The sequence below is a fragment of the Hydra vulgaris genome, chromosome 10 (genome assembly GCF_038396675.1).
Source record: "Hydra vulgaris chromosome 10, alternate assembly HydraT2T_AEP".
NCBI classification, from domain to species: Eukaryota; Metazoa; Cnidaria; class Hydrozoa; order Anthoathecata; family Hydridae; genus Hydra; species Hydra vulgaris.
Window position 1 is genome coordinate 519,120 of NC_088929.1, and position 13,710 is coordinate 532,829.

General features: G+C 28.8%; 2 protein-coding genes across 5 annotated transcripts in view; both read left to right on the plus strand.

Moving 5' to 3' along the window:
• The window catches only part of LOC100198384 (pescadillo homolog), a 52,402-nt gene extending 49,641 nt beyond the window's left edge, over positions 1 to 2,761 (plus strand). For all 4 annotated transcript variants that reach the window (XM_065807024.1, XM_065807022.1, XM_065807023.1 and 1 more), the window contains 4 exons: positions 1,642 to 1,767; positions 1,868 to 2,079; positions 2,289 to 2,428; positions 2,642 to 2,761. In XM_065807024.1, coding sequence (XP_065663096.1) covers positions 1,642 to 1,767; positions 1,868 to 2,079; positions 2,289 to 2,428; positions 2,642 to 2,716 — 553 coding nt within the window. In that variant the 3' untranslated portion in view covers positions 2,717 to 2,761. The remainder of the gene's footprint in view (positions 1 to 1,641; positions 1,768 to 1,867; positions 2,080 to 2,288; positions 2,429 to 2,641) is intronic.
• Positions 2,762 to 9,420: 6,659 nt separating this feature from the next.
• On the plus strand, positions 9,421 to 10,693 carry LOC136085707 (uncharacterized). Its single transcript, XM_065807026.1, has 2 exons — positions 9,421 to 9,829; positions 10,086 to 10,693. The coding sequence occupies exons 1-2, from the start codon at positions 9,421 to 9,423 to the stop codon at positions 10,691 to 10,693; spliced, it is 1,017 nt and encodes a 338-aa protein (XP_065663098.1).
• The last annotated feature ends 3,017 nt before the right edge of the window (positions 10,694 to 13,710 follow it).

The window sequence follows — 13,710 nt, forward strand, 5'->3', positions numbered from 1 at the left end:
ATTAGCACCAGTGTTTGTTATGTATAGTTGTAAATTCCACAGGAGTCTTTCTGTTAGGCAAACACTAGCCTCTCATAGCATAGCTGTTAAGTATCTGCCAGCATACACGCCACAGATTAATTCAATTGAAGAATTTTTTTCTTATTTAAAGCATACTTACAAACAGGGAAAAAGGCCTCGAAATACGGATGGGGTAATCAGGAAACTTAAAAACTTATGGATATTACAGAGTTTAATTCAATTCCATTTTACAACCATATGCGAAGTTACATAAATCAAGCGCTGGCTTGGCAACCATTTTTTAAATAAATAGCAATGGCATCAACCTAATTTATATTTTGAATATATCTATATAAAACATAAAAGCCTATTTATTATTTATATCAAATTATATTAGAGATTTTATAGGTAGTTGACTCACATATAAACGCGCATATAAGAATGAATTAATAAGCATATAAGAATTAATAAACACGCATATAAAAATAAATAGACACGCATATAAAAATGAATAACCCTGTAATAAGTTTTTGACAGTTGTCGATTTTTAGTTCATTTTAAAAGAATGATGCTAAACTATTTTCGTTAGCGTTTTCACATGCTTGTGCAGCTTGCAACAATTCAAGTATTGCTGCAAAATATTTGCAACAGTAATTGATAGCTGCAATTAGTGCACTAAAGAGGCTTATCCTGAATTTGTTATTATTGGCTTTTCATTACTTTATTTCATATCCTCATTTGAAGTTGATTGTGGTTCTGGAAAATAATCTTTCAGGTAACATTGTTGCCGAGAAAAATGTATATGCCTTTATAGAGCATAAAAGTTTTACCAATCACTTTTTGTGGAAAAGTTTCATTTTGCAAGAAGTTATTTAATCAGTTCTTTATTTCGTCATTCTGAAATTCTTCTTTTTAATGAGTTTTCAAATTTATATCACAACCTTTCACAGTTTTGTACCATATGAGTAATTAAAAACGACTGTACTCTTTCTGCAGTGAATAAAGTGGTTTTGATCAGTTTGTTTATTGCAAATTCTGTTAGTTTTATTATTTGAATCAAATTTAGCCATATAAAAAAAATTTTAATTGAATAAATCTTCGCACTTTATTTCTTCCAATGAATAAATCTTCATACCTATTTTTTCCAATGCATTTTTTATGCAAATTTTATGTTGCATCTACATTAGAACTACATTAGAAAATCTCATTTAAGTTTTAACAACACAAAGCAAAAAATTCAAAGAAATATATTTATACATTGAAATGTATTTTTATTAGGCAATATATATTATATTATGTAAAAGATATAAATGTCAAACATATAAATCTATACAACCACTTAAAATACTTAACTACCTTTAAAAATATTGTTTACAAATTAAATAGTAGAAGAATTATAAAATAACTAATTAAGTCATGATAAATCAATTTGATTTCGTTAAAAGTTTATTTAAAATATATTTATATATGAATATGTTCAATTTCAGTTAAATTAAGATATTTTTAAAAAGGTTAAGTAAATATAAAATATTATGAAAAATTCCTTAGACACTTACTTTCACAAAAGCGCTTCCCAAATATAGTAAATAACACTGGTGTTCACCCTTTTAAAGATGGAGTTTGTATTTACTTGATTTGTAGGTCCTTTGGCGCATCTGTGTCTTGGGATAAGACAGTAGCCGTTGGCTCAACTTTTACAGAGGATGATGAATCAATTACGCATCAAATAGTTGATAGACCGATTATAAAAAACCAAGTATTATCCAGGTTAGGCTTTCCTAAATCTTTAAACTGGTTTTTGAACTAGGTATGCATCAAAATTAAATAGTCCCACTTTATTAAAAGTCTAATTTTATTTTACTTAAAGACGTTATCTCCAACCTCAATGGGTCTTTGATTGTGTAAATGCTCGTAAACTTTTGCCGATTGACGACTATGTTCCAGGTGCATTGTTACCACCACACCTTTCACCTTTTGTAGAAGAAAAAGAGGGTGATTACATACCACCCGAAAGAAGACAAATAATTGAAATGGAGAAAGAACTTTTAAAGAAAAATGCTGAGGCTGACGAGGAAATCGGTAAACTTGTTATAATTATTTTGTGCGATTAATAATTTTGAACATCAGATTTTACTTTGCGTGTTGTATTGTTCTACTATTGACAACAACAATTTTTTTCTAGTTGTACCCTAACCCCTGATTCTGACTATTGACAATACTAATACATTTTAGCTAGTTTTATGTCATTTAAATATATCATTTTAGCTAGTTTTTTTTTTTACCATTAGTTTCAGCAGGTGGTAAACGTAAGGCAGAATCTGACTCTTTGACTGCCGAAGAAAAGAAATTAGCAGTATCTATGCTTCCTAGAAAAAAGAAAGCTTTATATGAAAAAATTATGCATTCTAAAAAAAGAAAGGCATCACAGGTGCGATTTTCTTATAAATATAATTTGATTAACCAATAACATTCAATTTGTCAAATTGTAAACAATTTGAATTATTCTAATGCAAAACTTCTTGATGAATTTACAATTATAATATTAATAATAATAACTTTTTCGCTTTTCAACGAAAACGTTACTTATAAAGTTTATTTTAAATGATCCGATTATGTTAGTTTGTAATTTTTGTTTTATTAGGTTCGTAAACTCGATGATAAACGCAAACTTCATGATGAGGCACAACTACGCAAAAAAAAGGATAAAGCAAAATAATCTGTTTTTGATGAGTTTTAATAAACTTTATAAAGATTTTTATAATGTTTTTATTTTTTTATAAAACTCTGATAACGTCCACATTGCTTGAAATCTTAGAAAACTCTGATAACGTCCACAAAGCTTGAAATCTTAGAAAAGCTTGAATCTCATGACAACATTTATACAGGGTGTTCAAATTTGATGTGGATGTTAGTCTGTGGATTGATTGATCCATATTTCTTTAAAAATAAAACTGGACACACTGTTACTTTGAATAGTGCTCGTTATTGTACAATGATTAGTATCTCTGTTTGACAAATTAGAGAATACTGATGTTCAGAATATGTAGTTTGATTAGGAAAAACCACATTCTAGTTTATGTTGCTGTATGCAACATGTCATACAGCAACAGAAACAATCAATCTTTTGAAAGAAAAATTTCGTGATCGAATAATTTCTCGAAGAGGAACTGTTAATTGGCCACCAAGATCATGTGATCTAACACCAATATCTTTCTTTTTATGGGGTTTTTTGAAAAGCAAAGATAACGCTAATAATCCTCAAACCATTCAACATTCGAGCAAATTACTCAAATTGAAACACAGCTATGTCATGATGGGTTGGAAAATTTTACTCAAAGATTGAAGCCCTGTAGAGCTGCAAGAGGTGGTCATTTATTATACTTTTTTTCCATTATTAACTGCGTGTCTACTTTTTTTAATATTCAATAAAAAAAATCTGCTTATTTAAAAAAAATTGTTTTCTTTTTTAAATTACAAGGTTAATTTAAATTTGAACACCCTTCATATAAAGAACTCGAAAAAAATGTATTTGCGTTTATTAATTATAAGAAACTAGTATTATAAATCTGTAAAATATGAATCAAACCGTAAAACACGCATCAATCCGTAAAACAATCAATTTTCCATTACGAAATACGATCAATCCCGAAAACAAATCAACAAAAAAAAAAACTCGAATTAAAAAGAAGTTATTTGGTAATAAATAGGAGAATTCTAAATAGCAAGTTTAAAATAAGGTAAAAGCTTTTAAGAATATTTTTTTATTTGCCGTATATTTACAATAAAATAAATCATGTTAATAAATAAAAGAGCAAGCACAAGACATAAACTGTCTTCAACCCAAATTTACATTGTCATTACAAAGTCATCAACCCAAATTGACATTAAAAATTTGTCAGTTTATATTAGAGTTGTTAACCGGAAGATTTCGTATAATTCCGGATAAATAATTTTTTTTCGGAAGAATATTGAAAATCAGGAATTTTTTTTTTCGTACCGAATTTTACGAAACAAAAATAAACGTCGATGTTCATTTCGCAAATGCTACTTACGAAATGTAGCCTTTCGCAAGTTGAATTACAAAATAAAACTATTTTGCTACATACGAAAGTAGTGCTTACGGAAGTCGCACTTGCGAAATGAGCTCTTTTGCTAAACGACGTTTCTGAGTCTATAAAAAAATTTTGTTGGTCAAACGGATAAAATTGTGAAAAATAAAATTTTTATATACCAAATGTTTATAATAAAGTTTTATTTTCAGTATTGCAACATATGAACATTTTAAGGTTTTATTTTTTAAAATAATGATAAAAAACCAAATTTCTTTCGAAACGAAACTCTTTCGCACCGCAACTTGCGAAACAGTTCTTATCGGAAAAAAACTTACGAAATGCGGCATAATAAATACATTTAATTACGTTTTATGAATCAAATACGTATAATTAACTAAGTATATAAAATGCTAATTTTTTATATGCTATTGATAAGTTTCAGTTGTAAACTTTTACAAATAAACCAAGATTTTCATATAATATACATTTTTAAATGTCATTTAATGCATAAGAATAAAACGATGAAAATAGCTTGAGCAAAGTTAATATACGAATGCAATTACGTAATAGGGAAATAATGCCTTTGTTGAAATCAAAAAATGACTCCCAAAACTTAATTATATATTAAAATGCTTAAAAATAACTCACGTTTGTTTTCAAATTAAATGATTTCATGTTTAGTCTTTTTTTTTTTTTTAATATTATTATTATTATTATTTTTTGAATTTATATGCTATATTTTTCTATACACTGTTATATCCGACGATATTATTGGCTTAGCATAGAAACAGCCACAAATAGTCATTAAGACTAATCCAAAGTAGCGTCCGTTATTGACCAACATTTTTACGTACGAAGTAGGGGACCGGGGCTAGTTGGCTCGGTTTATACTCTATGAGCTTTGTAGCCCTAACAGTAAATTTTTTTGAAAATATTAAAGTTTAGTCTCAAAAAGTATGAATTTGGGTAACTTATGAAACTTGTATTCATTTACAAAATAAAATTCTTGGAGCCTTTCCGGGCCCTCAGAAAAAAAAAAAAAACTGCGCCAACTTACCCCACCACAGGGTAAGTTGGCACAAACTTTATTTTTTTGTTAAAATAAATTTTTTCAATATTGTTTAAAATTAAAAAAAATAATAATAATATTATAAAAATATATTTTTTTTTCCACAGTAAATGCTATGAGCCAACTAACTCCGTGAAAATTTTGCTAACTTACCCCGAAAGCCTTTTTTTCAATAAACAGTATATAGATCCTAAAAAACGGCAACTTTGAAAAAAAGTCTGACTGGATATAGTAAACCAATTGTGACTAGAACTTTTACAATAATTTTTTTTTTCATACGACTTAATATTTTCTTTTTAAAGTAAAAAGGAAGCGATGTTCCAAAAGTTACGTTTTTGTGTAAAAAGCGCATAAATCTCCTATGCGCATGCACTAATCCTGACAATACTATTGTGAGTGTTGAAATGGTCAATTAGGAAGGTTCTGTGTAACTTTTGTCACTTTCTGATAAAAGGCTCTAAAGATTAACGCAGTTCGTCAACTTACCCCTGCGGCCAACTAGCCTCGATCTTCCGTACTACTCAAGCGCTGAGTTGGCGGTGACAGGATTCGAACTCATATCGTAAAATAGTCCGTGTTTTAACTTTTTATTTGACGCTGGTGCTTTGTTATATGAGCTTTTGCTTTTATTACCTTAATAACGCAAAGTTAAAAAAAATTTAAAAACATCTTTTTCAAGGAGTTTTTCTAAAATGTTTTCTTTTATAAGAAAAAAAAAAGTTCGAGTAGGAAGGGCAATTGTTCCCCCTTGTATCATTGGCCCTGGAAAATGTTTTAGTATGCAACATCTCAAAGTTATTGGGACTATACAACTGCTAAAAGTTTTAAAGCTCAAGCTGCTTTTGAAGGTAGTGGAAAATTAATTGCAAAATTTTGTAGCAATTAAGCGGGGACGTACAATACGAACCTTACCCGGGTCTTCGCCCCTGGAAACAATTTTAACATAGAAGCTTACCAAGACTATTCAAGCGCTGAATGTTCCAGAGCTGTAAACAAAGAATCATTTCGAAAGATTACTTGCAAAACCTCATGGAATGAGCATTTTGGAACGTGCACATACGGAAAAGATACGAAAGCATTCATTACACTGTTACAAAGAAACAATTCTACTATTTATATAAAAATAATGTTGTTAAATAATTCTACGATTATTTATACATATATATATCTAGTGCACACACAAAAACACGCATGCAGGATTGTATTTGATGCAAACAGAACTTTGAACTTTGAACTTCTTTTAAGGAAACTTTGTGTTTATAAACTTAATATACACCAAGTTCTACAATTCATGTTTAAAACAAAACAGACACGCACACGCACGCATATATACACACACACGCACGTATATATATATATATATATATATATATATATATATATATATATATATATATATATATATATATGTGTGTGTGTGTGTGTGTCTGTTGTGCGTGTGTATATATGTAAGTGTATATATGTGTATATATATATATGCATATATATGGATATATATATTTATATATATATATATATATATATACGTACATATATATATATATATATATATATATATATATATATATATATATATATATATATATATATATATATATATGTATATATATGTATATATGTATATGTATATATATATATATATATATATATATATATATATATATATATATATATATATATATATATATATATATATATATATATATATATATATATATATATATATATATATACAGCTATATATATATATATATATATATACAGCTATGCTCAAATGTATGGAGCACCCCTATATTTTATTTAAAATTCAAAAGTAATGAACAAATAGTAAATGTGAATGTGTTTATTTGATACAAATTATTTCAATTCAACAATATTATTTAATATAATTAATATTTTGTAGCACCTCCCTTTGCCTTGATCACCGCACGTAGTCTTTTGGGCATGCTGTCCACAAGATCCTTACATACATTCGCTGGTATTTTTTCCCATTCATCCAGAATTTTCGCTTTAAATTCTTCTTTGGATTTACATCTGTAAATTGACAACTTCCTCTTCAAAATAGACCACAAATTTTCTATGGGTGACAAATCTGGAGACTGGGGGGGCCACGTAATGAGGGGAACTTCATTTGTTGAAAACCAGTCCAAACTTTTTTTTGTCTTGTGGCAAGGAGCGTTATCTTGTTGAAAATAATATTGAGGGACATCTTCGTCAAATAATTTCAATATTGATGGCTCCAAAACTTCATTTAGCATGGTAATGTAGCGCTCTGCATTCATCCTACCCTCACATAAAAATATTTCACCTACGCCACTGGAGGCCATGCAACCCCAGATCATTGTGCCACCACCGCCAAATTTGACTGTAGGGATGATACATTCCGGCTCAAATGCTTCGCCTGGTCGTCGTCTTACAAAGGTGCCTCCAGGTTGCCCGAAAATCTAGGTCAAAAAAGTAAAGGAATACAAATTTGATATTATAAATTTCAACATGTAAAATTTCAGGTACTTAAAGGAATAATTTCGAAATGATATTTTTATTTTATTTTTTGGTTACACCGTAAGTCATAATGATGCCTTACCTCTATATTTGATTCGTCTGACCAAATAATTTTGGCCCAATCTTCTGATGACCAATTTTGGTGCTGTTTAGCCCATTCTAAACGAAGTTTCTTATGGTGCTCAGTCAGCAATGGTTTTCGGCGAGCCCTTCTTCCATGTAAATTACCTTCTTTTAAGTATCTTCTAACACTTGGAGCAGAAATTTGAATTTTTCTGTGCTCCCACAGATCGCTAACCAAGTCTTTAGAAGATTTGGTCCGATTTCGAAGTGAAATCCTGTTGAGGAAACGATGGTTTCTAGGAGAAAGTATACGTTTTCTTCCCGTTTTTGGTCTATTTTCGTATGAACCAGTTTCACTAAATCTATTTATAGCATTTTGCACTGCTTTCCTTGAGCATTTCATAATTTTTGAAATTTCCACTTGGGAATGTCCTTGTTTATAGAGTATCACAATTTGGCTTCTTTCACTCACAGAAAGTTCGCGTGTTTTACTCATAATGAAAATAAATAAAGAACGATAAAAAAAATCACTACTTTTAAACAATAGATAATGAGCGGCTGACAATAGTTACGTTTAAGATAAGAATGAAATGAATATCTTAATTCGACAGAATTTATACTAAGTGAGTATGTAGACAAGTTAAGACAAGTCTAATCATGCCCAGACAAGCAAATTCAACATGCATTAAATGATTTACTAATGCTTAAACGTAAAAAACAAATAAAATACCATTTAAAAAAAAATTCATCATGTATATCTCATTTTTTAAACACAAATATATTTAAACAAATAGGTGCTCCATACATTTGAGCATAGCTGTATATATATATATATATATATATATATATATATATATATATATATATATATATATATATATATATATATATATATATATATATATATATATATATATATATATACACACACACATATATATATACACATATATACACTTATATATATACACACGCACAACAGACACACACACGCATATATATATATATATATATATATATATATATATATATATATATATATATATATATATATATATATATATATATATATATATATATATATATATATTAATAAAAAAACATCAAACAATACGAATTCTCTTAATACAAATAATAACTTATTTTGAGAAATTTTCACTGGGTTATGGACACCAGCTCGTAAAATATTACAAAATTTTTTGAGCGTTAAAAAAACGGTTTAATAAATTTTTTAACTGGCGTCAGCAGTTTAATGGCTTCTTTTTTCCTTGCGTAAGAGTATAAAAAACTTTTGAAAAAAATTTTGTAATATTTTACGAGCTGATGATGCTGGTATCCATAACTCAGTGAAAATTTCTCAAAATAAATTATTTGTATTAAGAGAATTCGTATTGTTTGATGTTTTCTTATTACACTCTTATACACTCTTATACACGATGCTGATATCTACAAGCTGATATCTACAAACAAACGCTACAAACAAATGCTGATATCTACGAGCTGATATCTACAAACAAACTGAACAGTTACAGTTATTAAAAAAGTCGGTAGCTAAATCCAAAAACCAGAATATATTTTTACAAAAGTGCAAAAAATACAAAATTATTCCAAAATTGTTACGTATCAACAGTCCTGTAAGTACAAAGAGAGCAATGAGTATTGTTTTTCGATTTTGATTTGAAATTTTGATTTATCTAAAAAACGATGCTAAAAAACGGTATTTTATCTTTATAAATGAAACAAAAAACCTTCAGGAAAATCTTAAATCTTGATGAAAAAGACTATGAAAAAGTTGAACAAGTCACTGAAAAAGCCCGCGAAATAATGTTTATAAGATCAAAAGAAAGATTGTTCAAAAAGTTTAACATTCTTCAAAACGAATTTAAAAATAAACAAAAAATTAAAAACGGTAAATTAACTACGCATACTAAGAATGCTGTTTTAAACCTATGCAGTACCAAAATTCCTAATAACCAAAACGATCTTCTTAATCTTGGTCCAAACTTTGTACCTTCTTTAAAACATATCCCTTATATGGATATTATCGCCACGACAGAGTCGTTTGCTTTAAAGCTAGAATATAACAACATAATTGAAAATGCGCAGGATTTGAAAAAAAATGTTTTAAAAGAACTTAAAATGGGTAAAAAAAAATTAGCCAAAACTTAACAAGAGAGCAAAAAAAAGCTCTAAAGGAAAGTAAGGAAAACAAACTTGTCGATATATATCCGTTTGATAAGGGTTATGGATTTGTGAGAATTGAACACAAAAAAGCTTTAGAAAGAATTCGCGATCAAATTCAAACAAAGGTTTTAAGTGAAGATCCTACTTCTAGTTATGCTATAAAAATTAAAACCTATCTCTCACAACTTAACAAAAACAAAGATTTTTAAAAACAGAATATGACAGTATATATCCAAGTGATCCAATCCCACCTCGTATGTATGGTCTAATTAAAGCTCACAAGCCTGAAAAAGCTTACCCTATGAGAATAGTTGTATCAACTATCAGCACACCTAATTATGGAATATCTAACTACTTAGTTAAAGCAATAAAACCTATCTTAAATAAAACACGTTTGACAAATTCTTTTGATTTTGTTAGCAAAGCAAACTCATGGAATGTTGACGAAAACGAAGTTCAAGTTTCATTCGATGTAATAAACCTGTATCCATCAATTCCACTTAAAGAAGCTACTTTAATTCTTATAGATCAATTAAATAAAGGTGATTACTACAGATGTTCTACCAAGCTTACTATATCAGAAACAAAAACACTTATAGAGCTTTGTTTACATCGCTGCTATTTTTTGTGGAACAACGAGATCCATGAGTTGGAGAATTCCGTTCCCATTGGTCTTTCATTCATGGTTGTATTGACAGAATCTTTTCTACAACATCACGAAGAAAACGCTTTCAAAATTGCAATGACATTAAATCTTCCCCTCGACTTAAAATCCTATCTAAGATACGACGATGATAGCCATACTAGATTTTCAAACATCTAAGAAGCGGAGAAATTTAAAATAATCTTAAATAAACAACACCCAGCAATACAATACATAATTGAGACAGAAAGCCATAATAAAACTCTGAATTTCCTAGATATAACAATAATAAATAACAGCAAAGGTAAGTATGAGTTTAAAGTCTACAGAAAAGAAGCCAAATTTCGACCGTAAAGTACGTGAAGCACTCGAAATACAGAGGCACCAATGATTCCCATCGAATGGCAGAATAAATCTCGATAATGGGCAATTTGTCAAAACTAAATTTTGAACTCCGTTTTTTATATTCTTACGTAAAGAAAAAAAAAAGCCATATAACTGCTGACGCCAGTTAAAAAATTTATAAAACTGTTTTTTTAACGTTCAAAAAATTTTGTAATATTTTACGAGCTGATGATGCTGGTGTCCATAACCCATTCAAAATTTCTCAAAATAAGTTATTGTTTGTATTAAAAGAATTCGTATAGTTTGATGACACACATGCACGCACGCATATATATGTATATATATATATATATATGTATATATACACATATATACACATATATATACATATATATATATATATATATATATGCACACGCACAACAGACACACACACACACGCATATATATATATATATATATATATATATATATATATATATATATATATATATATATATATATATATATATATGCGTGTGTGTGTGTGTCTGTTGTGCGTGTGCATATATATATATATATATGTATATATATATGTGTATATATGTGTATATATATATATATATATATACATATATATGCGTGCGTGCATGTGTGTGTCTATTTTGTTTTAAACATGAATTGTAGAACTTGGTGTATATTAAGTTTATAAACACAAAGTTTCCTTAAGAGAAGTTCAAAGTTAAAAGTTCTGTGTGCATCAAATACAATCCTGCATGCGTGTTTTTATTTACTATAAAGTTTTTTTAATTTACCATAGTTCGTATCACCCCATACAATATTGCAGCAAGAGATAAAATTATGAATAAATGAAAAGTATTTTTTTTCAAGGATGCAGTGTAAAGAAATGGTTTATAAAACTATTTTATAAATTTTTTAATTTTATTTGTATTTTTTTTGATTCAGCGATTAAAATACAGTATATCTATTATAGTTTGATAAAGAAGTGCTGCACCATGTCTGTCTGTGCTGACGAAAATAAAAACACAGATGCAACAGACAAAGCCGCAATTGTGTTTTTAAAAGTTACTTTGTTATGCTGTCTTTATTATACGGAAAGCATTCATTATTTATTATGCTAAAAGCATTCATTGATGGATCGTTCACTGCTGCTAGGGAAAGCGCATTCCATGGGACAACAGCTTTGTTTTTGAAAAAGACAAAAAAAAATGTCAATCTTTACAATTTTGTTCTAGCTGGAGTTCTAGCTTTTGTTTATGCCCTTTCAAAATATACTTAGCTTTTACTGTTTGAAAAATTTTGCGGGACAAAAAAACTCAAGGTGGGGGCGAATGTAAGTGAGATACAGTGTGCGCCATAAATAAAAACTGCGACTACGAAATGTATTTGTTTGTCACCATGTATTCTATTTGGTATTGATGTGGCAGACTCTACTTGTGGTCTAACGTTAAGGTTATTAGAGACCATAATACTAAGGTCTAGTTCGAGTAGTAAGCTTTCAACTGAAGAAGACGTTTACGCGGGACTTTGTCAAACGCATTCGCAAAGTCTGTGTACATGACGTGTACTGCGTGGCTGCGATGAATTGCTTCCGTAATGATGTCCCAAGTTTCTAATAGGTTTGAGATTTAAACCTTGCAATCAACAAGCTGTGCTGCGTTGGAGTAATAGAATCATTAACAACACAGTGTTCCGTTATGCTTGTTTGAAAAATACTCTCCATTATTTTGCATGGAATGGATGTGAGTAAGATAGGCCGGTAGTTTGATGCATTTAGTTTACTCCCCTTCTTGTAAATAGGCGTTACATTCAATTTTTTTCACAAGTTGGGAACTTCACAAGTTGTAAACAAGCACTTCAAGATAAGCAAAAGAAGTTAGCAAAGGTAGCTGCACATTTACTAAGGACCCGTGGATTTAAGACTTTGTTTCAGTTGACTTTCTTTCAATAAGGTGCTTGAGGCACTTTTGTATTATATTGATAGAAAAGCTTGCAGGGTTGACAAAACAAATTACTTCAATACGACTTTCAAAAACTGGCATTGGACCTTTGGGCTCCAAAGTAAAAAACTTGAAAATTGTTATTAAACAAAAACATATAATGCCGGTATGGGAAGTGATGTTGCTATTAGCTGTTTCTAGAAATGTAATAGTGCTTCTGACGCTCTGTTTGCTTTGTACATGTACGCTGTTAAAAAAATTGCCGTCAGCAAAGTCACAGCACTTTCTCCGTAAAAATTTACGGTTTCCGTAATTTCTATTTTCCGTAAAAATCAACGAAAAACATCCGTAAAAAGAGCGGCAAATAGACAATTACTTAACTCATTCTACAGAGTTTACGCCAAAGTCAAAAATAATTGAATAGAATTAAGATGTTTTTATAAAAATGTAATTCGACTATTAAGAAACTATTCGTTTTTTAAATGATTAAAAATTATAATATAATAGGTGACATTTACACATCAACATCTACACATCAAGTAATAATAGTTACAATAAATATAAACAAATTATATTAAATAATAGTAGTTACTATATATATTATATTTTATATAATATATAATATTTATTACAACAAATAATATTTTATTATGACAAATTATACTATATTATAAAAGTTATTGTATATATTATATTATAATAGTTATAATAAGCATAAACAAAACGTCTTTTGATCTATTGATGCTCTGTCTACTCAAAAAGCGCTAGTTTGTTTGCAAAACTCAAAGCATTTGGGTAAATACTGCTTTTTTACCAGTTTTATTTTCGGTTTAATTTTCTTTTTCAGGATTCATTTTATATTATATAATATATATGATAACAAATAATATTTTACTATGACAAATTGTACTA

What these genes read in the sequence shown, in the direction of transcription:
- LOC136085707 (XM_065807026.1), top strand. Translation starts at nt 9,421, where the DNA reads ATGAAACAAAAAACCTTCAGGAAAATCTTAAATCTTGATGAAAAAGAC. An exon ending in TTTAAAAGAACTTAAAATGG is followed by an intron (nt 9,830 to 10,085) that starts GTAAAAAAAAAT and finishes TTTTAAAAACAG; the next exon opens with AATATGACAGTATATATCCA.